This window comes from Eulemur rufifrons, chromosome 2 (genome assembly GCF_041146395.1).
Source record: "Eulemur rufifrons isolate Redbay chromosome 2, OSU_ERuf_1, whole genome shotgun sequence".
Classification (NCBI taxonomy): domain Eukaryota; kingdom Metazoa; phylum Chordata; class Mammalia; order Primates; family Lemuridae; genus Eulemur; species Eulemur rufifrons.
In genome coordinates this window covers 19,348,273-19,375,805 of record NC_090984.1, presented here as the reverse complement: position 1 = coordinate 19,375,805, position 27,533 = coordinate 19,348,273, and the positions used below count along the sequence as shown (strand labels likewise).

General features: G+C 44.9%; 2 protein-coding genes across 4 annotated transcripts in view; one reads left to right on the top strand and one right to left on the bottom strand.

Moving 5' to 3' along the window:
- The window catches only part of ACSBG1 (acyl-CoA synthetase bubblegum family member 1), a 54,028-nt gene extending 47,302 nt beyond the window's left edge, over positions 1 to 6,726 (top strand). For both annotated transcript variants that reach the window (XM_069481424.1, XM_069481416.1), the window contains exons 11-14: positions 251 to 468; positions 3,376 to 3,515; positions 4,063 to 4,309; positions 6,656 to 6,726. In XM_069481424.1, the coding sequence (XP_069337525.1) occupies positions 251 to 468; positions 3,376 to 3,515; positions 4,063 to 4,309; positions 6,656 to 6,726 (676 nt within the window). The remainder of the gene's footprint in view (positions 1 to 250; positions 469 to 3,375; positions 3,516 to 4,062; positions 4,310 to 6,655) is intronic.
- Positions 6,727 to 6,767: 41 nt separating this feature from the next.
- Positions 6,768 to 24,465, bottom strand: IDH3A (isocitrate dehydrogenase (NAD(+)) 3 catalytic subunit alpha). 2 transcript variants are annotated; one of them, XM_069481446.1, is made up of 12 exons: positions 24,421 to 24,465; positions 19,435 to 19,497; positions 17,250 to 17,333; positions 15,556 to 15,670; positions 15,013 to 15,200; positions 14,412 to 14,545; positions 13,465 to 13,567; positions 13,302 to 13,366; positions 12,183 to 12,267; positions 11,604 to 11,756; positions 9,119 to 9,216; positions 6,768 to 7,090 (listed from the first exon to the last, which is right to left on the bottom strand). In XM_069481446.1, the coding sequence occupies exons 1-11, from the start codon at positions 24,445 to 24,447 to the stop codon at positions 9,133 to 9,135; spliced, it is 1,101 nt and encodes a 366-aa protein (XP_069337547.1). In that variant the 5' UTR covers positions 24,448 to 24,465; the 3' UTR covers positions 6,768 to 7,090; positions 9,119 to 9,132. The 2 variants fall into 2 exon arrangements, with proteins under 2 accessions (XP_069337547.1, XP_069337538.1); XM_069481437.1 differs by lacking the exon at positions 6,768 to 7,090 and having other exon boundaries at positions 8,841 to 9,216.
- Between the last annotated feature and the right edge of the window lie 3,068 nt (positions 24,466 to 27,533).

Genomic DNA, 27,533 nt, shown 5'->3' with positions numbered 1-27,533 from the left:
TCACAGGCTCCAAGTTCTACCATTATCATTTCCTTCCTTCCTTCCTTCATCCACTCACCTAAAACCCTTTAATTAGCTCTACCTTTCAGCTCTAAATCCCCTATTAAAACACAAAAACCCTGGGAGGGGACATCTTCTAGTCATCAGTAAAGACTGAGAGGTTGGGAACCCGGCTCCCCAGTGGGGGCTGATCCTGGGCTTGGTGGGGACAGCCCCCTGTGACCACACCTCCCCTGCCCCTCATGGCCAGCTCGGGCAAAGTGGTGCCAGGCTGCGGGGTGAGGCTGCTGAACCAGGACGCAGAGGGCATCGGTGAGATCTGCCTGTGGGGCCGCACCATCTTTATGGGCTACCTGAACATGGAGGACAAGACACGTGAGGCCATCGACGAGGACGGCTGGCTGCACACAGGTGACACCGGCCGCCTGGATGCCGATGGCTTCCTCTATATCACCGGGCGCCTCAAAGGTGAGTGCCTTGGCCTGCTGGTGGGGGTTCGAGACTACAGTGGGGCATAGGAGGAATTCAACTCCCACCACTAATTATACCCACTTGCCAGTGTCACACACCTTTACTGACATCGTTTTACTTACTCTACTTTCCTGGGGGGCAGGTACTGATATTACCCCGACTTATCAATGAGGGCATCCAAACAGGCTAAGTAATTTGCCTCAGGTCACCCAGCTAGTAAATGATGCAGCTGGGATCCAAATCCCCTAGAGAAACAAGGCAAGTTTTTCTGGAAGATTTGAGGGCATAAATATGTGTTTTTACATGCAAACACGGATATGAAGAACAGAACGCACACTGGATATAAAATTTTAAATGAAACATAAGCCTTCAAAGAAATTGCTTGCACAGACAGGGAAATTAAGTTGTGGATTCCTCCGTGGAAAGATGCTTTGCTTACTGTGCCTAAGTGGGTGTAATAACCGCAGTACCCACGTGGGAATCAGGCCCAGCTTTCCCAGGGGAAATTGAGCTCGGCGAGTGGGGGAACGGCTTCCTGGAAATCACTCAGACAGGTGTGCGACGTGCTCAGGTGCTAACCGACGTCCACCGAGGCGCAGACGCTCGCTGGAGGGCAGGGGTCCCAGCGCCATGCGGGCAGCGCGTGCCGCCGGCGAGCGCGCGGGGCTGCGGGGAAGACCGCCGCCAGACGGCGAGGGCAGCGGGCGCGCGGGCGCCGCCTAGCGTCCCCTTTTGCAACGGCAGGTGAGGGGACGGGCATCCCAGCACAGCGAGGACAGTAGCCAGAAAACAGTTCAACCAGAGTTGGCCCTCCTCTTAGAACTAGCATGGTGAGAGGTAAAGGTCCAGATACCCTTTCTCCAAATACAAGCAACCCAGCACTCCTTATAGAAAAGACCAGCCTTTCCCCATTGCCTTGCAGTGCCACCTGTGTCATTGATGAAGTGACAGTCTATGAGAGGTCTATTCTTGGACTCTATCCTGTTCCATTGGCCTATTTGACTATCCTTGCACCAATACTCCAGTGTCTTAATTTCTGTAGCTTTGTGATAGAGCTAGATACATGCTTGTGTAAGTCCTACAGCCTTGGTCTTCATCTTCAAGATGACCTTGGCTACTCTTGGCCATTTGCATTTCACTATGAATTTTAGAATCATTGTATCAATTTACTCAAAAAATTGACTGGAATTTTGATTTTGATGTCATTGAATCTACATATTAATTTGGTGAGGATGTACATCTTTACAATATTAAGTCTTCTAATCCATAAACATGGTATATCCATCCCTCCATTTATTCAGGTCTCTTTTTTTTTTTTTTTTTTTTTTGAGACAGAGTCTCACTCTGTTGCCCAGGCTAGAGTGAGTGCCGTGGCGTCAGCCTAGCTCACAGCAACTTCAAACTCCTGAGCTCAAAGGATCCTCCTGTCTCAGCCTCCCAAGTAGCTGGGACTACAGGCATGTGCCACCATGCCCGGCTAATTTTTTCTATATATATTTTTAGCTGTCTATATAATTTCTTTCTATTTTTAGTAGAGATGGGGTCTCGCTCTTGCTCAGGCTGGTCTCGAACTCCTGAGCTCAAACGATCCGCCCACCTCGGCCTCCCAGAGTGCTAGGATTACAGGCGTGAGCCACTGCGCCCGGCCTATTTAGGTCTTTTTAAATTTCTCTCAATAGTGTATTGCATAGGTTTTAGTATAGAAATTTTTAAAATTTTATTTATGGCTGCCATGGTGGCTCACACCTGTAATCCCAGCACTTTAGGAGGCTGAGACAGGAAGATTGCTTGAGGCCAAGAGTTCAAGACCAGCCTGAACAACGCAGGGAGACCCTGTCTCTACAAAAAAATAGAAAAATTAGCCAGGTATGTTGGTATGTACCTGTTGTCCCAGCTGCTTGGGAGGCTGAGGCAGGAGGATCACTTGAGCCCAGGGGTTTGAGGTTGCAGTGAGCTATGATGATCCCACTGCACTCTAGCCCAGGCAACCAAGACTCTCTCTCTCAAAAAAAAAAATAAATATATATATATATATATATACACATACGATTTATTTTATTGAATTTATGACCATCAAGCCTGGAGTAAGCCGTCATTCAGAGAACAGCAGGCCAGTACACTGAGCGCCCAGCGCCTGACATTGCACACAGAGACATTCCATAAACATTTGACTGAAAGGAGGGCTTCCTGAAGGAGGCAAGCAAGCTGGACCTAGAACAGGCCAGCTCCCAAAGCCTGTGGGAAGGAGGGAATGAACCGGAGGGGTATTCCAGCGGGACAGACAAGCAAGGTGAGAGGCACCACAGCAGGGTGGGTAAGAGCATGGGCTCTGGAACTGGGCTGGATTTAAAATCTTAGCTCTGCTACTTACTAGCACGTGAGCTTGGACAAGTTACTGGACCTCTTTGTGCCTCAGTTTCTTCATGTGCAAAACGATGAGCGCCTGTTTCTTTCTGGAATTGTGAGGATTAAACGTTACTGTCTGTGCAGCACTGAGTGTGGCAGTGAGTGCCGTGTGAGTGACGGCGATGCTGGTCATTCAGCAAAGGCAGGAGGGGAACCGGCACAGGCTAGCCAGGGGACAGGGTGGGAGGTCCGTGGAGGAACTGGGGCTGGCAGAAGGGGGCCATGGACGAGACATCTGAGCAGGCAAAGTCTCGGATGACGAATGGAGGAGAGGGAGCTCTGGGTGAACATTTGTCCTCTGGCGACTGCCACCGTCCCCCAGCAGGTGTGAAGTGCTTCAGAGGGCCTGGCACCGCTTCTTGGCTCCCAGAGAGGGGGCGTCTCCAGCGGTGCTGCCTGCTGTTCTGGGCTCCCAGGCTGTGGCTGAAGCTTGGGTCCTGGTTCAGCTGGGGAATTGGGACTACAGCCTGTGCCGGGGGCCTGGCCTTGCCTTCCCAGAACTAATCATCACAGCCGGTGGAGAGAATGTGCCCCCTGTGCCCATCGAGGAGGCCGTGAAAATGGAGCTGCCCATTGTCAGCAACGCCATGCTGATCGGGGACCAGAGGAAGTTCCTGTCCATGCTGCTCACCTTGAAGGTGTGTCCAGGGGACTCTGGCTCTGGAGGAGCAGCCGGGAGTGGGGGTTTGTGGGTCTGGCCTAGCAGAAGCCATGTTCAGCCCAGGGCACACCTGGATCTCGTGGCTGTATTCTGGATTAAGTGCAGTCAGTGCTGCCTGCACTGTGGGGGCAGTTGTAGCACGTGCAGGTTCCCTCTGTCCCCAGTGTGCAGCCGTGATGATCCTCGGCACGTTACCAGTACATGCCCGTTCACGAAGTGCTGCTGCCTTCTGCCCCTTGCCTTCACAGATTCATGCCCCCAGGGGAGTAGACAGGTGGGAGTTACGGGGTGTGCTACAGATGATGACTTCATGACTGAGGTCTTCTAATTCTCAAACCACCGCTCCTTCCACCACACCACGGGGCTCAACACAGTAGCACCCTACTCACTCTAGAACCATCTCTTTGAAACATAGCTCACACAGTTCACACCCTTGCCATTAGCAGCAGTAAGACCTCCACCAAGACCAGGGCTTGTGTCTTGCAGGGCAGGGCCTGGTCCTCACCTGATCTCTGGCTTTTCAGTGCACTCTGGACCCAGACACCTCTGACCCGACTGACAATCTGACCGAACAAGCTGTGGAGTTCTGCCAGAGGGTGGGCAGCAAAGCCACCACAGTGTCTGAGATCGTGGGGAAGAAGGATGAGGCTGTGTATCAGGCCATCGAAGAGGGCATCCAGAGGGTCAACATGAACGCGGCAGCCCGACCCTACCACATCCAGAAGTGGGCCATTCTTGAGAGGGACTTCTCCATTTCGGGTGGAGAGTTTGGTAGGTATTTTTCTTTGCCCTATTCCAGGGGCCGTGCAGGAAAGCAGAGGCCATGGCACGGCCTGGGAGGCACCTGTTCCGAAGTGGCCATGGCAAGGAGAAGGTCACAGACAGGGCTTTGGGAGACACCAGCACATTGATTGCTCAGTACACGGGCTTGTGATTGTGTAGAGCCTGTTGAATGTATATGTGCTAGAACTTACTAATTTGAACATAGGACATTTAATTTTGCCTTGACTATGGGACCATTTTTCCCTAAAACCAGTGGAACTATCAGGCAAACACCAAGGCCTTGCTGATGTTCGGGCTGGAGTCACTTGGCTTTAGGCGTGAGACTACAGTAATCTTCAGTAAGTCAGCTCATACGACAGGTAAGGGGAGGAGGCCATTATGGACCATGGCCCACAGGACAAGAAAAAAACTCTGATGCAGCCTCAGCTGGTTGGATGAGGTTGTTCTTGGCTGTAGCATCTTGGGGTGCTCATGGCATATGGAGGTGAAAATGGCTTCTCCAGTGAGATTCGCTCAAACCCAACAAAGCTGAACCCACATGCAACTATCTACAGTAATGCTGAGCTGCAGTCAGAGACCCTGAGCTTGTCTGGTTGTCTGGTGCCAACACACTGAATGCACAATCAGACAGAAAGGGTCCTCTCTAAGCAGTTAACAGAAATGACTTTGATTCTGAAGTTTCCAGTTACACAGTCAAGAATGACTTAGGCACAAAAATGACTTTAAGCTACCCAGGACCTCAAATAAGAACCCTTTCAACCTCACTTTAGAGGCGGGAAACCAAGGGCAAGAGAAGAGATTTGGGGAAAATCTCTCATAAAGACCATGGCAGAGGCTTCCCCTAACTGGGGCTTTCTCCTGCCCCATCATAATCCATCAAAGCATAATGGCAGCTGGGCATGGATACTCACGCCTGTAATCCCAGCACTTTGGGAGGCTGAGGCTAGGGAGGATCGCTTGAGGCCAGGAGTTCAAAACCAGCCTGGGTAACAGCAAAACCTCATTTCTACAAAAAATTTAAAAGTTAGCCAGGTGTGGTGGTGCACGCCTGTAGTCCCAGCTATTCCGGAGGCTGAGGCAGGAGGATCGCTTGAGCCCAGGAGTGTGAGGCTGTAGTGAGCTGTGATCACACCACAGCATTCCAGCCTGAGCAACAGCATGAGACCTCTTCTCTTACAACACACACACATAAAAAAAGCATAATGTCCAACATTGTATGAATTTTCACAAAAATGTAGAGATGATGAATTAGTCATCTGTTGCTGTGTAACAAACAAATTACCCCTAATGTAGTAGCTTAAAATGTTTATTTTTTATGAAGTGGGGAGTGGAGAGGGGGGGTTCAATTTCCTTTTCCTTTTTTTTTTTTGAGACAGAGTCTGGCTCTGTTGCCCTGGGTTGAGTGCAGTGGCGTCATCATAACTCACTGCAGCCCAAACTCGCAGGCTCAAGCAATCCTCCTGCCTCAGCCTCCAAAGTAGCTGGGACTACAGGCACACGCCATGACGCCTGACTAATTTTTCTATTTTTAGTAGAGACAGGGTCTCACTCTTGCTTAAGCTGGTCTCAAACTCCTGAGTTCAAGTGGTCCTCCTGCCTCAGCCTCCCAGAGTGCTAGGCTTACAGGCGTGAGCCACCAGCCTGGCTGGAAACATTTATTATCTACATTTCTGTGGGTCGGCAACCCAGGAGCAGCGAGGTGGGTGGTTCTGGCTCGGGCCTGCCGTCACGCTGCAGTCCGTGTGGGCTGGGCCAGCAGGCATGTGGAGCTGGAGGGCCACCCCACGCTCACTCATGTGGCTGTGGGCCAGCCTCAGCTCCTCACTGGCTGTTGGCCCGAGACCTGTCCTTGGCCAGCGGACTCTCCATAGGCTGCCTGTATGTCCTTTGGACGTGGCAGCTGGCTTACCCCAGAATGATCCAAGAGGGAGCCCAAGGCAGAAACTGCAGTCTTTTTATTTTTGATTGCTTGAATCATTTATTCATTCAAGGGGCAGAACAGAAAATAGATCAAGGACCGAGAATGGGTGTAGGTCAAGGACAAGGTGGATGTGGCTTACACCACTTTAGTCCTTTATAACCTACTCTCAGGAGTGTCACACCATCGCTTCCTCTCTGTGGGCCACACGACCAACGATGGCACAACATGGAGGGGACTACACAAGGGGCGTGAATGCCAGAAGGGCTCCGTCTTGGAGGCTGGCTACCGTCTGTCCTAACTGTCCAGCTTCATTCCAGAGTTGCAGGACTTCCCGAAATCTGGGTCTTTGCCACACTCCTTCTCAGAGTTCTCGCAGCCTGGGCCTCACTCATTTCTTCCATTTTCTCTTTCAGGTCCCACAATGAAATTGAAGCGGCTCACAGTTTTGGAGAAGTACAAAGATATCATTGACTCTTTTTACTAAGAGGAGAAAATGTAACCAGGGGCCGTGCTTGAAGTTCCTTTGGGATGGACGGCGGGCCCCCCAAGTGTCCTCCTGAGCCCCAGATCCCTTCAGTCTGGGCACGGGCCCTCCTCTGGCAGATCTGTCAGGTCTCCAGGTGAGGGGAGGGCACCGGCACCTGCGTTTGCCAGGTCTTACGCCAACAATAGCTGACAATTCCGAGAAGCTTCACGTGTGGGTAGTTTTAATTCTATTTAAGTACTGCTTTTTGTCCAGGTGACAGATGAGATCAGCTCTCCAGAACTAAAGGGCAGGTAACTTTTGGCCTGAGTTCGAGGTAGATTAACACGCTGCTAGCTCAGGTAATGGGCCAGCCAGCAGCAGGCTGTGGAGGGAAGTGGGGGAGATAGCGGGTATTACTAGCGTGTGCCACAGGGAAAGCAAACAGTTGTAACTCACCTAGCGGCCTGACTTACTTCGGAATCTTGTTGGACACTGCTGACTCGATCATCCCATCACCAGGCGCTCCTTCACCACGCACATGCCAACTGACTTGATGCTTAATAAAACTGCTGCTGCCTATTTGATTCTATTTAATGTGTAATTTGAATATTAAACCTTTTAACAGAACTGTTAACAAAGACCTGATTTTTTTTTTGTCAATTGAGCAGATGGGACTAGTCCAGAGACTAGCGGGCATTTATCCCACAAGATTATGTGCAATGGGAATGTAAGTGACCATTAGTGCCCTGGAATAAACAAAGGTGCAGGGGGGTGGCATCAAGTGGGACATTCTAGTAAAAGCAGCCAACTGTGGAGTTAACCTGTTGTCACCAGGCCACCCGACCAGAAAAAGCCATTCTTAGCAGCAAGCTAGGCCAGGATGAACTAAGCAAAACAGGGAGAAAAAGCATTCATCTCAATCATTTTTGGAATTCTTTATTATTTTGAACCCAGGAACCACTGATAATTAGCACAATCCAATAAAACAGAGGAAGCAGCAGCTTAAACAAAGTAAAATACATGTAAGATTGTAAGTCTGGTTACAAGCTTAAAATGACCCAGACAGGGATATGTGTTGTTGTTAAGAAATCCCCTTGAGACCTGGGTACACTGCCACAGGTTTGCAATGTTCCCAGGGCCAAGGGAGGCCATGAGTTGCCTTTGGCGTGGGGCCAGGAGGTCACCGTTCATAAAAATAGTGACTTAGTATCTGAAGATTAAGAAATATCATGCTGCAGCAGAGGGGAGGGGAGGGGGGGGCAGGGGGTGCCTGAAGGTCAGAAGCTGAGCCCAAGCCCAGGCCCCGAGGTGGCGCAATTTGTAAATCAACTTTGGCTGAGGCAGCTCATCTCTAAAAGTATCATTCTGTACTGATATAGCTGAGGCGGAGAAAACTGATTTGGTGCTTTGGGGTCCTAAAAGGGCAGTCACTGAAACATAAAATTAATAGCCAGCATCCCAAGTTCCTCAATTGCAGCAAAAATACACGTGATCAGGTCTTCCAGCAGTATCACACCTGGCAGTACCAGCCGGAGTGTGGTCCATTTCCAGATAGCAAAATGCAAGAATAAATGCACAACATAGTCAGCTGCCCTGGCCTGACTCAGAGCGTCAAGTACCGGCGCTCAGAGGCTGTGACAACCCATGATGCTTAAAAGGTGTCCGTGAAAAGGAGGTACCGCTCCTTTGCTTTATGAAAAGCTCTTCCAAGAATATTAAAATCTCAAGATAACAAAATAATTGAACACACAATGCATGTGTCTTTGTGCCTAATATATTACCTATATCTTATTAACAAAAATTATATTTTTCATTATATATTTCTTGGCTGAAGTTTTTATTCATACTCAGTAATTCATGTAAAGGACAAATCTGTCTCTATGTTCCATATCACTAGGAAATATACCACATTCACGGTTTCTGATTTGCACTTTCCCAGGAAATTTCTCTTTGTGCCCTTTCAGTTTTATAAGAATGTCATCTTGTGCTATCATGTCAATATCCTATTCTATTTCCATTATGTTTTTCATAAACCAAGGAAAATAGGGTTTTTCTTTAAAAAGTTAGATATTTTTTCTTATTAACTCTGTATCATGATATTTACAGCTGAGGAAAAACTATTTTAACTGAAGTGTAAAATGGTTAAGAATGGCAAACGATACAGTTCACTTAGAGTTTACAAAAAAATGTTTACCGGATAGACATTTAATAAATAACACAAGCACTTGGAAAAAGTCCTTTGAAAGTAGGCCTATGGACATCACCTGTATCCTTTGCACAGATTTTGTTAAGAAAAGGCCAGACCTAAAAATGTACTGTCAAGAAACAAGCAAACCAAATGCATACGTAACGGTAGGTGTCCTAAACAGAGGTTTACGTGGTGTCCATTTGGAGTGATTGACATGAATACCATTTGTAGAAGCATTAATCTAAATCCTTTACTCGGCGACAGATTTCCTCTGTGAAGTCTGAGCATTTTGCGTTGCCTCCCAGATCTTTTGTTAAGCTCTGAGAAATGGAAAAAGGGAAAATAAAAATGTATTCACACACTAAACTAAACCGAGGTTAATTTTATTTAAAGCCCTCAGTGAGATGCCAGCCACGCAAGTTACCGGGCTGCTCTGACTTTCATTTAGTGCTTCATTTCCAACTGAGGTGCCACCCCACCACCACCTGCCCACCCCCGGAGACCAGGAAAATCCAGTAAGATAGAGCACACAGAACACTGTGAAAAGAACAAGGTGTTTTCAATGCAAAGGGAAGCAGGGAAGTTTTCCAAAGTTTTCTCCTTGTTCATATGATAGACCCTGAGAAAAACTGGCTCATTGTGGACATTTAAATGAAAGCAAATCCAAACCAGAGGTTTCATAAAGTTCTTGGGGAATTTTTAAAGGTGAAAAAACTTAAGACTATGATTTATTTTTGGAGGCTGGTCAACAAATACTAAATACCAAAGAATTAAATCACTAATTCTTAAACCTCTCTCTTTAGGAAAGATAGTCACCCATACAACCAATCTGTTCTGACAGTTTATCCTCTCTTTACAGCAAACAGACCTCCATATATTTAATTGTCTTTATCTTCCCACCTTACACAATTAAAAGGGCCCACTGTGTCATTCAGGTACCTCTCTGCTGCGCTCCAGAGTATAACTTTCCAAGTACAGCTTCAGAATGAAAAACTAAATCTTATGCCCTCTAATGTATTATAACTATGAGGGTGTTAAAAACAAGCCTGGATTTCTTGCATTTTGGCCAGAAGATGTAATTTCAAGTTACAGAATTTTTTTTAAAAAGAAGGGGCCAACTTTGAAGACATTATGCTAAGTCAAATAAGCCAGACATAATGGAGAATTACTGTATGACTCCACTTACATGAGGCTCCTAGAGCAGTCAAACTCATAGAGATAGAAAGTAGAACGGTGGCTGCCAGGGCTGGGAGGAGGTGGGAGGGGGAGTTATGTGTAACGGGTACAGAGTTCCAGTGTGGGAAAACGAAAAGAGTCTAGAGAGGATTGGTGGTGATGATGACATAATAATGTGAATATACTCTATGTTACTGAACGGTATATCTAAAAATGGCTCAAATGGTAAACTGTGTGTCCGTGTGTATACATTTTTTAACAACAATTAAAAAAAAAAAAAAGGACCTCAAATTAGGGATCAGCCTGTAAGGCCCAGACTTGTGAAGCCATTACCTCCCCTGTCCCCCTTCTCACTTTGAGAACAATCCACCACACTCCTTCCATAGGCCACGGCTGCTATGGAGGCAGTGAAGCTGGTTGGGTAAGAGCTGGAATGAGTGTGAACACCAACTTTGTCATTAGGGGCTATGAGACCTTGGACAAATTACTTAATCTCTCTGTACCTGTTTCCTCATTGATAAAATGGGACTAATAATAATATCTACTTTTATAGAGTAGAAAAGATTTGCTGAGATGATATATATATATATATATATGTATATGTATATATCTAAAAAGAACTTAAAATCATCTAAGTATTCAATTAATATTAGCCATCGACCAGGCGTGGTGGCTCATGCCTATAATCCTAGCACTCAGGGAGGCCAAGGCAGGAAGATCACTTGAGGTCAGGAGTTTGAGACCAGCATCAGCAATAGTGGGACCCCCGTCTTTACTAAAAATAGAAAGAAATTAGCTAGGCAACTAAAATAGAAAAAATTAGCCGGGCATGATGGCACATGGCTATAGTCCCAGCTATTTGGGAGGCTGAGGCAGGAGGATGGCTGGAGCCCAGGAGTTTGAGGTTGCTGTGAGCTATGATGATGCCATAGCACTCTAGCCTACACAACAGAGTGAGACTCTGTCTCAAAAAAAAAAAAAAAAAAAAATTAGCCATGATTATTACTTTTATACAACTTCTGTATTGCTGATTATAAATGCAGATAGTATAACACATAAGAATATTATACTGTAGACACATCCACATCTGTATCTGCCACTAGATTCCAAGACTCTTGAGGCCCAGGACCTTATCTTACTCATCATTTTATTATATTCTTCACACCTTATAATGTACATTCAATAGATGCCTGTTGTGAGGAGGAAAAAGCTGCCTATAAATATTAATGAACTGGGCCAAGATCACACAGCTAACAAGAGATAACTGGGCCTGCACATGACTCTGGCTCCCAAACCACTGCTTTCTCTACATCAGTGCTTCTTAAGCTTTCTTGGATGAAACATTTGATCCTCAGAAAATGCAGACGTGTGCACGCACATCCAGTTCAATGGGGGAGCCCACAGCAAGCATCCTTGTTCAACATCAAATCCTGCGGTTCCCTTGAGAACTATTATCTGTCCCGGCCACACAGATAAAACATGTGGAAGAAATGCATTTCACCCAGCGTAAGGAAGTCAAGATTACTGTTACCTTTCCATCCTTAATTGTAGCAAAACAGGCAGCCTCGATTCTTGCAGCGTGGTCAACAAGTCCCATGTGGCGCAGCATCATCACAGCACTGAGCAGGAGGGCCGTGGGATTGGCCATGTCCTTGCCTGCGATGTCCGGGGCAGTCCCGTGAACCTGTGCATCGGGAAAAGTGTCATCCTCAGGAGGGAGACAAGAACTAATTGCTCTCTTCTGGGGAAGCTGGGGTCTTAATCATCTTTCCTTACTAAGAAAAAATATTTACTGAAAGCTACTGTGTGCAATTCATCTGACACGGATCTTAGAAATGAAGCCTACGAGAAGTATAAAAATATGGACCAACAATCTTTTCCAGTCAATTTTTTGTAAAGTATCTTAATGAGGAAGGAAGTATGCATAATAAAGAAATATCTGGAGGGAAATGAAGGGACAAACCACGCTTATATAAAAAAACAAACAAAGCACCGTTTTCTTTTCACAATTTGAAAAACTCAAGAGTTAAAACATATTTATACAGATAACTCCTCCTGAGTTCCCATGCTTTTCTGACCTGAATTTCACTTTAGGTGACACGGTCCTTACCGATTCGAAGATCGCGACCCCATTGGCTCCAATGTTGCCACTTGGTGTCACACCAAGACCGCCAATCAATCCAGCACACAGGTCACTAGGGACAGAAAAACATTTCAAAGGACACTTTGAGAAATAAAACATCTCACCTAGCACCCAGATTTTAGTTTTGAAATACCATTCTCCACCAAAACGATCCAGGGTTCCTTGAAAAAATGGCTGATTCCAGGGCTAAGGTTAGCACATTAAAGATGAGGCTGGAGCATTGCACTGGGCCAGAAAGCAAGGCGAAGCTCAAAGAATTAAGGGCCCTGTCCAAAGGACACAGGGGACAGTGAAGGGATCCCCACTGGTCAAGTTGGGACAACTTGAGCATCAGTATAAATGATAATAGTGATGGATACACTACTGAATAAAATAGAAAACCATGAACCCATATTGATATGGATAAATAAGTAAACAAATAAATAAACAAGAAAGGGCTTGTCCTTACAGTAGACTGCCAACTAATAAACGTACAAGGAATGACAGGCCTAGAAAAATCACCATTTGGCCAACACCTTATGTTGGGGGGGTAGGGTGAGGAGGGTGGGGGAGAGACAGAGGCAGACAAAGGAGAAGGAGGAGGAGGAAGAAGAAGGAAGGAAGATGGAAGAGAGGGAAAGGGAAAAGAAAGAAAGTGGGAAGAAGTAACAAAGTAAACATGGTGAAATGTTAACATCGGGGGAATCTGGGTGCTGAGTATAAGGAAATTCTTTGTACCATTCTCACAGCTTTTCAGTTAGTCTGAAATTATGTCAAAAGTTATAAAAAAATTGTATAAATGACCACCCATCTACCTAGCTATAAAAAACAAAATATTGAAATTAATAAAGCAATCAATAAAACATCTGAAAAATGGGAAGAGTGAACTAATTATAGGTATAAATAGCCCAGCATCGATTTGCAAATAAATGAACAACCTGCCCAACATGTAATCATTGATATCACCACTGGAATTGTTAAAATTCAACTCATATCTTATAATAAATGCTATACTTTATAATACTTGATTTTAAATTTTAAGCTATATTTTAGGAATGTTCATAAATAACCCATAGACTAAAGTAAAAAGGGTGCAGTCAGACTCACCTAAGGATGTCTCCATACAAATTTGGCATAACGAGAACATCAAATTGGGAAGGATCTTGCACCATCTACAAGGAATGCATTTGTGTATTCAGCAATCAAAAACTGCATGGTACGCACGTACTATTCACCATAAAAAGTAGCAGGTAAGTGAATATATACTTACATTCAAACATACTGTATCAAGGTACATCTCATTAAATTTAATATCTTTACAGTTTTCTGCAACTTCCCTGCATTTTTGCAGAAAAAGCCCATCTGACATCCGCCTGTATTTAATCAAATAAAAACTGCTGAAAACAAAGACTTGCATAAAGCAAACAATCGAATCAAAGAAGTAAAGTAAGTTCAAGAAATTTAAGTTCCAGAAGCCAAGGTGTCTGACTTCAATTGCAGTAAAATTATTTCTTAGGTAGTTAATAAATTGCAAGTTGAAAATGATTCGCGACCCTTCTTCAAGCACTAAAGGGCAAAAGCGTGGAAATAGGTTGATCCTAAGAGAAGACTATATTTTTACAGTGTTATTAGCAAGACTAAGAAATATCCATTAATATTATTAAAATTGCTTTCAAAGGTTAACTTAAATAGTTTTATTATTTTACATGTTCGACATTTTTCTTGGGTTAGGAAACCTGTTTCTTAGTGTATTTGGAGACGGCCTTTAACTGACTCTGGATGAGGAGAATTTGAAGTGCTAGCTTAACACATCAGGTAGTGCCAGCACCCTTAGCACTGACTATGATAAGCCCCTGAGCACGTGGCCACTTCAGAAACACTCCCGCTATTCCAATTCTAAAACATAAACTACGTGGCTGCTGGCCACAGCATCTGGGGACCCAGAGTCTCCAGCTTCCTTTTCTGATAACCCTCGGTCCCTCCTGAAATTTCCAAGACCTGAATTCCTTCCTGCCCCTCCTCATTTGCTCCTGTCATTCACCCAGTGAAGTGCAGAAAGGAGATGATGACAGAAATGCCAGACTCTCTGACTGTCACGAGGTTCTTTTCCAGAGATATCAGGAACCAGTGAGCGAGCTGGCGAGAAGAAAGGGAGGCTCCGTCACTGCCTTCCCCACAACAAAGCAAGGCAGGGCGCCGGCCCCTGCAGGTACTCACATGATGTTGGCTTTGTGCACAGCCGTGACATTGCTCCGGTGATTGTTCCGGGCATATTCAAAGGCAAACTCAGCGATGCGCTTGCTTGCCGCCTCGGTGATGAGCTTGATACTCTGCACGACTCCATCAACGATCTGAAAGAAAGGAAGAATCGCCTCACTGGAAAGGGTATGGCAACAGCAGCTGCGGCATGCTTGCACAGTACCAGCTAGCATGGCTGGCATCACCCACACAGTACGTCAATGGGCTTTATGTTAACCCTAGCCCCATGAGGTAGGTATTCTAAGTCCCACTGCACAGATAAGGAAAACTGAGGCGCAGGGATGGTCACTGGCCCAAGAGTATACCTGTGAAGTAGGAGATTCAAAATTCAGAAAGCGTATTCCCAGGCCCGTGTCCTGAACCACCCACACCCTGCTCCTCCTGGTACCTACGGGAGCACTGTTGGCCAGAGACTCAGCACCAAGACACATACAACTCCTCATAGAGGCAAAACCAATCTGTCTTTAGAAGATATTTTCCACTGGGAGTTTGAACAACTGTCCCAACTGCACAGAAAGAAGCCCAACAGGGAATAAAAAAGGATCTGAGGTGAACATACCACATGCTCAATCCCACTGTATTCTCCTTCCGTGTTCTCTCGAATGGTGACAATATTTACATCGGTGTAAGGGGTTTTATAGCCTTCAATTGAGACACATGGTCGGACATTCGCATAAAGGTCAAATGTTTTACGCAGCAATAAATTCATGGACGGGTGACCGGCTGCTATTGGGGTCTTTAAAGGGCCTGTAATAAAGAAGAACACCCAGATGATAACAGAATGCATTCTGGTCTCGTGACCTACTAACCCACCTGGGCTACTTCGCAAACTGTGTTCTGTCTCTCACTTCACCCTCTCCATCAGATTCAAATGAAGGAGGAAAATTTCCTCATGGAAGCCTTCTGGAACATTAACTGCATTTCTCATTTTGACAACTTCCTGAGGACCAAGCATTGTATTAACATCATGTGCTTGACATTATCTAATCCTCACCATCATCCTACATAGGCCAGGCCTTATTTAGCTTAAATGCACAAACTTTCAAAAATTTAACATCTGTGGCAGAAATCAACCATGACTATCGTCTCCCTCCAGTGCTACCTTTCAAGCCCATCTTGTTCTTATCCATGGACTCTTTGGCTTCTGAAGGGATCATCCACTTTCCTCCCGGTCCTTGAATGGCCGTGACATTCCGCTCTTCCCACTGAATAGGCGCCTAGAAGCCACCACAGAGCACAGTGAGCTGGAAAGACTCAAGTGAGACTGACATTCATACTATGGTGATAAAGAAACTTCTTCAACTCTGGATGTGACTGGTAAACACACGTACACTGAAGGTCCAGAAAGTTCCTGGCATGCAAGAAGAGAGGTCATTCTCCAGCAAGCCCAGAGGGACTCTCCACATTACCCGCACCCAGTCATCACGCCTAGCCACCACCTGCCCACTTATTTTTTTCACAGGGACTCCTAAGGTGGCTATAAATAGAACATCACAAGCAGCAGTGGAATATGGTTCATAGAAAACATTACACAATACTGATACATGGATGAACCTTGAAAACATGCTGAGTGAAGGAAGTCTCATATATTCTAAGACTCGATTCATGTGAAATGCCCAGAACAGGCAAATCTACACAGACAGAAGGTAGGTGACTGGTTAGTTGTCTAGGGCTGGGCAGGGAAAAGGGCGAGGGGTGGGTGGGAGGAGGAATGAGGAGTGACTGACTGCTATGGGGTATGGAGTTTCTTTTTGGGTGATGAAAATGTTCTAAAATTAGATTGCAGTGATGACTGGATAACTCTGTGAATGCACTAAAAACCACTGAATTGAAACGTTTACTTTAAATGAGTGAATATATATCACAATAAAACTATTTTTAAAAAACCAATATTATATAACCTATGAAGGTACCAGTTTAAGGTATAGTGTCCCCCTTCTTTCAACCTACATCCTTCATCTAGGTATGCACACATCTGACAGCCAGCACACTGACTGAGCATGTTCTGGGAACAGAAGCACAGACTGAGATACAGTGCTGTTCACAAGGCCCTTACAACCGAGTCAGCAATCATACTGCAGTTCCCGTGCAGAACCTGCCACTTGACAAACATCACCTCCTCTGTTGGAGTTTCAATTAGAAACTCATATAGAAAAAAAATGTTCAATAGTTTAAATAAATTTCATTCTTCAACTTACAGCTGTTGGTGTCATAACCATCACTGATTTAATCTTACGTGTTATTGCACCTAACAACTGTAAATAACAACAACAAAGCATCATGTCAAACAAAGGCCAAGTGCCCTAAATCCCAAAAACAAAAATATTTTAAAATATCTACCTATATTGAAGGCTGGGCTATTAGAAGTAATAACACCTCATTTTTGATAATACATCAGAAATTTTTTTTTTTAAAAGATTCTTTCAAAAGCTCCTACATAGATGTTTGATTCTATTCCCTTTTTGCAAAAAGGTAGAATGAGCTAGACAGGTGATTTGGAAGGATTTAAAAGACCCTAAACCCAAACAGGGCTCAAAGAGACACAACACTGCAGTATTGCTTTGTTTACTTTATATGTAACTCATGCCAATGTAATAGCTTAAACTACCAACAACGGCAATAGCAAATGGCACTGAGACACAACGCTGTTAAAGTGACAATCTGTGGATTTTAATGACAGACTTTACCAACTTTTATAGAAATGTGTATAATTCATCATAAGAGTTCACAGAATCCAAGTGGCTAAGAAAACTCTTCAAGGAATTATTATTAAACATAGTTTTTAAGCCCACTTACTTTGGCAGCATCAAAAATCTTCATAACTGCAGCTGAAATTTCTGGGCCAATACCATCTCCTGGAATTAAAGTTACTGTCTGAACCTGAATATAAGAAATCATCAAAGAAGACAATGAGAACTTATTTTTGAAAATTTAAAAAAAGAATATTATTGACAGAGAAATCCACATTATGGGGTGTCTCAAAAAGATTCAAATGCTGTTAAGAAAACAGCCCTACCTCCCCCAGGATCATCAAAGGGGGGCAGGAATCCACAGATAAGAGACTCCACGATTCTACTCTTTACCTGAGGTCAGAGGTTTAAAAAGAACTCAAATGATGCTCTTTACATAAAACAAAAATAAATTAGATTACCAAGTAGACTTCCCAACTGATCGTTCTTTTCAAACAAGCTATAAAAAGACCAATTAACTCAAATCGTTAAAGGCAAAGACAGCAAAAATATTAACAATGTTCTCTACCTAAAATCTAGAGAGTTTCTCATAAAGGCAAGTGCTTTCCTTTCCATTTGATCCTGAAAAGTGTTTCGTGCAATTTCTTCAGTCTTAAAAATACTTTCAGATACATTTCCAGAATATCACTGAGGTCTGCTGTAGTACTCAGAGAAAATCAGACTTCACATCAAGAGAAAACCCTCTTTTTTTGTTGTTCCTCTATAAAATTGACTCCTTTAAGATAAGAGTAATCTAAATAAGCTCAGCAAAGTTGATTTGTAAGAATAGCATATGTGATCATACTTGCGAAGCCTGAGTCACACTCAGAATGACAGTAAGTGCATTTATAATATAACATCAATGATTTCTTTCAAAGGCTTCAGGCAAAATGAAACCAGCATTTCAAACATAGAAATAAAAATATGGAAGGGGAAAAGATCAGAGGATTTAAATGAGATAAGATCATTTTCAGACCTCCTCTCTCCATTTGAGAAGTATACATTTTATTATTTGGGGGACTTTCCCCCACCTAGGAGTTTGGCCCAGACAATGGCTCCTGGCCTTTTTCAGTTCCAGTTGCTTGAGCTACATTTTTAAAAAATCACCAATCAAGTTTCCTGGTACTCTCCCTTCTGCTGATATCCCTTGGACAGGTGGACTAATTATTTCTGAAGTTTTCTGTACAACTGAAGAAACCTTTTTAAAAATTAGTGTCGCTTCTTATTTCTTCAAAAATAATCCCCTCCATCAGGCTAATATTTTTTTTTTTAATGAACAGCCTGAAAATTAAATTATAGCAGAAGCAATGATTATCTCATCAGCTTTAGGAATGTGTTTGAAATGCTAGTTTTGCTATCCTTGAGCTTGAAGTATAAGCCTCATTCCATATTTTTTGCATAAGCAGAGTCAAAAGAATGCTTTGGCTACTTCTTCCTGTTTTCCCAACATGTAATAATAAATGTCATCAAACTACCAGAAAATCTATGAATACTTTTCTTCCACAGTATAGAAAGTAAATGGGAAAAAAATGTACTATGGGCTAATAAATTCCTCATGGCCTAAGACTTTATATGGGAGTACAGGAATTATGAAATCCAAATCAGATTCCCATAAAAAGGGGGTAAAACAAAAACAAATAGGAAGTCACTGACCCACAGTCTTAGAATGTTCCAAAAATGTGGTGTCAGCTTTTAAAGCACAGAAATCCAATGCTGGGAATTCTAAAAGCAGCAGATTTAATGAGCAACAGATGATCCACTAACATGAGACTCTATAATGACTGCATAAGGCAAGTATAAGCCTACAGGGCTTAGAGATGTTTCAAGCATTCCTAATTGACAATCAATCTACTGTTTTTAGGGAAGCTCACAAAATAAAAATGCAAAGCAGGTTTTGAAGCTTCTCAACAACTTTCTCTCAACTTGTACTAGTTTTAAAAAAGCTATCTCACCAAAAGGAGATTGTGAAATAAAATAATGGACACAAGGGTAATTTCTATCTATTTTTAACACAGCTCCTTCAAGATATTAATGCAACTTTACACAGCCAGCTATAATATAATTCTTTTACAGATGCAAGTGATCTAACAGATTTGTGCATGTGAGCCGATAATTTCAATACACATTATAAGTAAGGCCAATTTTCCCTAGTTTTAAATAAAGGGAGATAAAATTCTAAATAATAAATATATTAGAGCATCTTTCTTGAGAAACTTCTAAAACAAAAAAATAAAAGACATAATTATACTCACGCCACCAGCAAAACCTCTGGTCACCTGTTTTGGGTTGTGGAATGCCCCCAGCAGCCGAGAGACCTATATTAACATCAACAGAGAAATGTCATGCACAGAATTAAACCACATACACCACCAAACAGTGGAGATGAAGATGAAACCATGCTGACGGCTGATAATGCTGCAAATCTGCACAGATGTATTCAGCAACTTTCCAGGAACACTTTTCTCACATATTAGCTCAAAGTGGCAAGGTATTTCAGATTTGAAAACCTAAATATTCAGTTTTTTACTTTTTTTTTTTTTTTAGACAGAGTCTTGCTCTGTCACCTGGGCTAGAGTGCTGTGGCATCAGCTTAGCTCACAGGAACCTCAAATTCCTGGGCACAAGTGATCCTCCTGCCTCAGCCTCCCAATAAGCTGGGACTACAGGCATGCGCCCCCATGCCCAGCTAATTTTTTCTATTTTTAGTAGAGACAGGGTCTCGCTCTTGCACAGGCTGGTCTTGAATTCCTGACCTAAAGTGATCCTCCCACATCAGCCTCCCAAGAATGCTAGGATTACAGGCGTGAGCCACCACACACAGCCCAGTTTTTTACTTTTGATCTGAGAATTTAAGTACTACATATTTTCAAAGTCTATTTTAAGAATATGTATTGTCAAACTAAAGATACTTTTTTAGCTCAAACACTGGATTTTTCTTCGATGATCTGGAAGGTTTTATGTCGACATTCTTGACTACCAGATCAATTTGGGGGTAACACATACTCGAGGAAAATTATCACAAATTCTAGAGCCAGGAGGTCCTTATGAAACCCAGAACACAACTCACTTATTTTGTAAGTGGAGACACTGGGCTCAAAGAGTAAGGATTTGCATAAGGTCACACAGTGAGTAACAAGCAAAACAGAAACCAGAACCCAGGTCTGATTGTTAGTCCAGCAATCTTTCAATGATACATTGCGTCTAGTCTTCTCCCATGAATATTAAGAAACTACCTTTTATACTAAAATCTAAGAAAGTTCATTTAATACCTATGCTATACAGAATGAAGATTTTTAAATAATTTATTTCTTCTGATAATATAGGTAACATGGTCATTATTACTTGCTGGGACTGGGGAAAGACATAAAAAAATCAAATAAAAATTACCCAATAATCCCACCATCCCAAGATATTACCATTGGTACATTTTTTTCCCAATGAACACTAGCATACACCAGAAATAAATTTTATTTATTTATTTTTTTGAGACAGAGTCTTGCTCTGTTGCTGGCTAGCGTGCCATGGCGTCAGCCTAGCTCACAGCAACCTCAGACTACTGGGCTCAAGCGATCCTTCTGCGTCAGCCTCCCGAGTAGCTGGGACTACAGGCATGCACCACCATGCCTGGTTAATTTTTTCTATATATTTTTAGTTGTCCAGCTAATTTCTTTCTATTTTTTTTAGTAGAGACAGGGTCTCGCCCTTGTTCAGGCTGGTCTCGAATTTCTGACCTCGAGCGATCCTCCCGCCTTGGCCTCCCAGAGTGCTAGAGAAATAAATTTTAAAAGGGTATTTTGAACTTTAACAACTCAGTCCTTGAGAATTGGTACAAAGTCATATTATATAAAAGTCATACTATATCATAATAATATAAAAAAATTGGGTACATAGACCAAAAGTATTAATATTCATTAAAAATTTTAAAGGTAACTTTTTCTCATGCTGGATACATGAGCAAAGACAGAACTGTTCTACCCTGTCTTCCTTTTTGGGGCCTGAACCTTTGCTGAAATAGTGGCTACTGCTAATGATGAGATACCAATCAACAGGCAAAAAAGGTATGAACTAATTGTGTCCTCTAATCTTCTGGTATTTATAGTCATGTCTCTGGACTGAAAATAAAAGGGCCAAACCCAAAAGAATACTCCATGCTGAAAGCATTAGCCAAAATCTTAATACTAGGACATGATTCATCCACCAGCAAATGGGCTATGGAAAGGAGGCCATTTAAAGGCTATGTTGTGACAAGCCTAAAACTTATATCAAGTATAAAATTGACATGAGTCCTTCTGCTAACTCCGCCCCAAAAGAGGGAAAAGCCATTCACACAAAACAGATTCATGTCCTTGTGACAGAAGACCTGACCAAAACAAATGATTTAAAATGCAAACCCAGAAGTGCACGGATTTTTATGTTTTGTTCACTGTTTATCTCCAGTGTCCAGAACGGTGCCTGGCTCATAGTAGATACTCGATGGTTTTTGAAAAAACTGAGTGCAACCTCAATCATATCTCTATCTGAAGAGTTTCCACCGCAGCAAACAGCCTTAATACCTGCCATAATTTTAACAACCAGTTTTTTCCATATTTGTCATCTCTCCTCCATGACCCTAGAATAAAGCAGTACTACATCTAAGTCATTAGAATGATGCAGAATTTTAAGTAAAAATTGTTAAAGCATAGACTGTTTCCTACTTTATACTATACTTATACATATATCATTTTATTTCTGTAAAATCTGGAGAGACAGGTATCAGTGGCCCTTTTCAGATGAGGAAACTGAAGCCAGGGTCACAGAGCCTGGACAAAACCCCCAAACTTCTGACTTCATGTCCTGGGCCATTTTAATCCATAGTTCCTCATTTCCCTTTTTAGCTTCAGATTCCAACTTAAAAACATATAAATATAGCGTTGGATGTATGGCAGGACTCAATACATGCTCGCTGATGGGGAACTGGCTCCTTACAATTATAGTATTTTAGAGCCAGAAGTCTTTGGAAACTCACTATTTTCTCTATGTGAAAAACTTTTTAAAGCTGCAGATTCTTTTTCCGCCCCCCAAATAAAATTTTAAATGGAAACCCAATAGAAGAACTGCTGCGATTGAAACTGGCATCTGGCTCAGCACCCCCACCATCCTGGGGTCAGCCTCTGAGGCACCTTCTGCTCCAACCCCTAAAATGAGAAACTGGCCCAGAAGTCAAATGACTTTGCCAAAGGTCACACAGTATGTCCATGTCAAAGGAGAACCTCATCTTCTGACTCCACAACCCAACCCTTTCTGAACACCTACCATGAGATATTTTTTTCTTGCAGAACACACTAAAGGTAAAACAAATTTACCAGCACATTCACTAACAGTGTTGCTTTAGTCCCTGATTCTGAAGGCTTAATGTATCTACCAAAAATGAATTAGGTGTTAAGTGTAAGCTCAGTTATTAAAGGATGGACTTCTGTTTTCAGTGACACAAAAGTTGCTTTACCTTTAGAAGCAAATGTGACATAGATACTATCTTAAGCAAATCCGGTCTCAAGAGGGTGACAAACTAGAATCTAGTTACTGAGCAAAAACTCCAGTTATTGGTGCTTAAGAATCATTGCCTGCGTGATGACCACAAAGATAAATATATTGATAGCTAAGAAAGCTCCAGATTTTTGTCTTCCTTCCGAACACACTAGGTGTGCTTTCACATACTTTGTGTGTGTGTGTGTGTGTGTGTGTGTGTGACAGGGCTTTAGCCCAGACTAAAGCGCAGTGGTGATATTATACCTCACTGCAACCTTGAAATCCTGGACTCAAGTAATCCTCCTGCCTCAGCCTTCCAGTGCGCTGGGATTTCAGGTGCACACCATCATGCCAGCTAAGTTTTCAATTTTTTTTTTTTTAGAGATGAGGTCTCACTAAGTTGCCCAGGCTGGCCTCAAGCAATCCTCTTGCCTCTGCCTCTCCAAGTGCTAAGAGTACAGGCGTGAGCTACTGCGCCCAGCCCACATACATTATTTTATTTAATAAACAACTCCATGACACAAGTATAGCGATTTCACAGATGGGCATACTGAGGATTCTCTAGATGTTAAGCAGTTTGCTCAGGGTCACACAGCTAATCAGTGGCATTGCCAGGATTTAAACTTGAGACTCCTAAATTCCAGCACAGAGATCTTTTCACTAAATAACAGTGCTTCTCTGGACCTCTCTTTAAATTGAAAACCAAGGAGAAAAGTAGTATAAAACTTTATAGAAAAAAATTAAATTGCTTATGGTAGATTATAGCAACAGGAGACCCTAGGCCTATCTTCCCCTGTACCCATAATTTGCTATGGGACCCTGGCCACAGAACAGGCAGAATGGAACTGAGAACTGGGAACCAAGACACTTAGGTTCCTCTCCCAGCTCTGGCACCGACTTCCTGTGTGACCTTGAACAAGTTGGTCTACAGGCACAGGTCAGCTCCTCAGAGAAACCAAGAAATCACATAGATGATCTGAAACCCTTTCCAGCTCCAGTTATTTGAGCTGCCGAATAGAGCTAAAGCTCTCTAGATCGCAGGATCCCCACGGATACAAGGAAGAAGGCAGGCGCTGCTGGTTAATTCCCTCTCCCGGGGGTTCGGATGGTTAATTCCAAGGTGTAAGATGCCCTATGTCCTTCGAAGGGGAAATAGCTACAAGAGCACCAGAGGTCAAACTAGAAAGAGCTCCAAGAGAAAAAAAATCTGGCAGGAAAAGGGGCCCCGGGATTCCCTCACCTGGGCAATCGTCCCAAACCCAACGCCCACGGTCCCTGCGGCTACCCAGTCCAGGGACCAGACACCGGAGGAGAGGCCTGAGCGGTGCTGGGGGGTCTGTCCGCGCGATCAGCACGGCAGCAGGGCCGCAGCCTCGGGAGCGGCCGGGATAGCAGAGCCGAAGGAGACTCGCGGGACCGTCCCCGGCTCTGCGCGAGGCCTGGCCTTTGGCCGGGCGGATGCGAGGGGTGGCTCGGGTCTCATTAGGAGCATGGCCGGCGCCCCCGCCTTGACCTTGACGCGGTCCCTGCCTCAGGCGCGGCTGTCCCGGGGCAGGGCTCCTACGTACTGCGCGCCGGCCACGGAGTGCGCTGCACGGGCGGCCAGGACAGGCTCCCAAACTGTCCCCGCGGGCCGCCGCCTCCCCACCGGGCCCGCGCACTAGCCCCTGTCCAGCACGCGGCTTGCTCACCGGCCCGAGCCGCCCGCCACCCGCCGGCCTGCCAGCGCTCACCTTGGAGATCCACGCGGGGCCGGCCATCGCGTCCCCTGCGCTCACCGCGGCTACAGCGGCGGCAGTGTGCGCAAGCGCTCGGCCCGCCCCCGGCCCCGTGGCCACGCCCCCTGGAAGCCCGCCCCCGCGGGCCCGCGCCTCCGCCGGCCAATCGCCGGGCTCGGCTCGCCGCGACTCACGGAGCTGCAACCCGGAAGCTGCCTGGCTGGGATCCGCGGGAAGCTTCCTTCTTCTCCTGCATTCGTGTCCCGCTTCTTGGCCCAGACGTTTGCTCCGCGCCTGCCAGGTGCCCGGTAATTTTCTAGATTTAGGGGATATAGCGCTTCTCAGGGAGCTTACAATGCCGTGGAGAAAGACATAATTTTCTCATTCCACAAATACTGATTTAAAAAATTTTTTGATCTGGCCTTACCGAATCCGATTTTGATTTTTTAACACCTTCATTGAGGTATAATTTACATATCATAAAATTCACTCACTGTAAGTGTACAGTTGGATAATTTTTAGTAAATGTAAACAGTACACAACCATTACCACAATCCAGTTTTTGAACATACGAAAATGTTCCCCATGCCCATTTTCAACCCTCCCATCCTCAGTCCTAGGCAATTACTGATCTGTCTTTGTAGCTCTACAAATACTTTTGAGTGCCAACTAGATGCCAGGCACTGTTCTAAGTGGTGGGGCTTATGGTCCATGAGGAAAGACAGGCATCGATCAAGTATCACACAAATACATGTCATTAAAACTGTTGTGTCAAGAAGCAAAAAGAGCAAGGAGCTATGGTATAATGCCAGCGTGCAGCAGGCACTGGAGGTCCAGCGATTCTCCCCAGGGTTTGGGCCTAGAGTCAGAAACGCAGTGAAGCCCACAGGTCCACCCGGTTGGTGAGACACAGCACTGCCTTCCACACAAGGCTTATTTCCTAACCCCCTGAGGACCAGGTCATGGAGTCTGGGCCTCCCTGCCCTACCTGCTCAAGCCCCTGTGGGGGTGCAGCTCCATCTGTGCTGCCAGAGCCCCCCACTGGCCCTTCTTGTTCTCTGGGGTCCCAGCCGGAACCTTCCTCCCAGCCACCCCGGAGTCCATCCTTCCTCAGCCAGGCTCCTCTGTGTGTGCACCTTGGTACGTAATTGATGGCAAAGAAAGGGCTGGATTTTCAGCTCCCAGGACCTGCCTGAGGAAGACCTCACCAAGGGGCCCCCAACCCCACTGTCCCCAGCACATCAGACTGGCCAGGAGACATCCCAGAAGTGGTGGCCTCAGCCCAAGTTTCAATTCCAAAGGCAGTAATTGTCTTGACTTTTCCTTGGTGTTTCACTTGGGACAGTGCCAGACAGCCTGGACCTTTTCCCCAGCTTGGAGGCTGTGACCTAGCAGACACAGGCTATTTCTCAAAGCCCTGCTTATGAGCAAGGTCTATTGTATCAAACTTTTCAGAATGTTGTGCATTATTTCATTAAAACTAACATTAAAAAAAGAGCCATGGCAAGGCAAAATCAGGCACCTAACCTGGAGGCCTCTCTGAGGAAATAACATCCATACTCACCTTCCCCCTCATCCTCTCCCTTTCAATCACAGACTGTCCTGAGCTCCTACGGATCGCCAGACCCCTGGCTGGGTGCTAGGGGGAGGTTGGTTGATTTAGATCAGATCTCCCTCACCACACCCTGGAAAGTGCTCTGTCCAGAGAGGAGCTGCCCACCTCTGAGCTGAGTGCGGTGGAGAAGTGCCAAGGGCTTTCATGAAATAAAGTAATAAACTGCAGCTAAATCTGTGGCCTTGTCAGGAAGGAGGGCTCTCATCAACCTCTTCCTGTTGGGGCCCTTCCCCTCATTAGGCCCTGGCGGTGTCACCCTGAAGTGTTCTCCCACAGTCCTGCCATCCCCACTGTCACCCTTGCCCTCCTTCAGACCTGACCACCTCATGCCCAGACTCTTACAACAGCCTCTTCCCCCGCCAACCTGCCCCTCCCGTCCTCTCTCCCTATAGCCAGCCCGCGCCCCGTCCTCTTGAAGCACAGCTCTGTTCAGGGCTCTCTCACCCTGGCTTTCCCTTGCATTCTCTTCCCACACCGTTGTCTTTTTCCGGCTTCATTTCCCACCACTCCTTCCAGCCCCAAAGACATGTAGCCCCAGCCAACTAGGGCTGCTGACCAGTTCCCAAATGCTCTCCATATTTTACTGCTCTGCACCTGTGCTCGTGCCCTTCCCTGAGTCAGAATGCCCTTTTGCCTCATTTCTTCAGTTGAAATTCCAGTCACTTGTCAAGACTCAGCTCAGATGTTGATTCCTTTGGGAAGCCCCAAGGCCTACCCATGTGCCCGCTCTCTCTACTCAGAGTCCCCTAGCACTTGGCTCCAGCCTCTCTTGGGAATCTATTCATATTCTCTCCTGCTGTGTGCCACTGAGAAGATATTCCTCAAGCCCAGAGATGATCTCTTACGTCTTTATTTCTGGGACAGAGACTAGTACACTAAGAATACTTGCTGCTCAGGGATTATAAAATAAACGTTGTCCAATTTCCATTTGATCTTCACCACAACTCTACAAGGAGACTGAGGTACAGCTGTTACTGAACCTGCAGGGGGGTTCTGGCCTAGGTCCAGTTACTTGCCACACAGAAAGCCAATTACTGAGACATGGAGGAGTGCCAAGGAAGAAAGGGAATTTATTACGAATAACATCAGCTGGAAGACCGAGAACTGCCTCAAATCCATCACGCTGACCAATTGAGGGTAGAGATTTTTATAAGGGGTTCAGGAAGGCAGCTGTGTGCAGTGCAGCGGGTTGTGTTGAAATCAACACGTGCAGGAGTCTAATCCAGAAATCACAAGTTAAGCTGGGCTCGGTGGCTCACACTTGTAATCGTATCTAACACTTTGGGAAGCCAAGGCAGAAGGATCCCTTGAGGCTAGGAGTTCAAGACCAGCCTAAGAAACATAATGAGACTCCATCTCTATAATTTTTTTTTAATTAGCCAGGCATGGTGGTATGCACCTGTAGTCCCAGGTTCTTGGGACAGGAGCATCATTTGAGCCCAGGAATTCACAGTTGCAGTGAGCTATGGTGACATCACTACACTCTAACCTGGGCAATAGAGCGAGACCCTGT

What these genes read in the sequence shown, in the direction of transcription:
- IDH3A (XM_069481446.1), bottom strand. Translation starts at nt 24,447, where the DNA reads ATGGCCGGCCCCGCGTGGATCTCCAAG. An exon ending in GCCCCGCGTGGATCTCCAAG is followed by an intron (nt 19,498 to 24,420) that starts GTGAGCGCTGGC and finishes ATGTTAATATAG; the next exon opens with GTCTCTCGGCTGCTGGGGGC. An exon ending in GTGCACAAAGCCAACATCAT is followed by an intron (nt 13,568 to 14,411) that starts GTGAGTACCTGC and finishes GATTAAATACAG; the next exon opens with GCGGATGTCAGATGGGCTTT.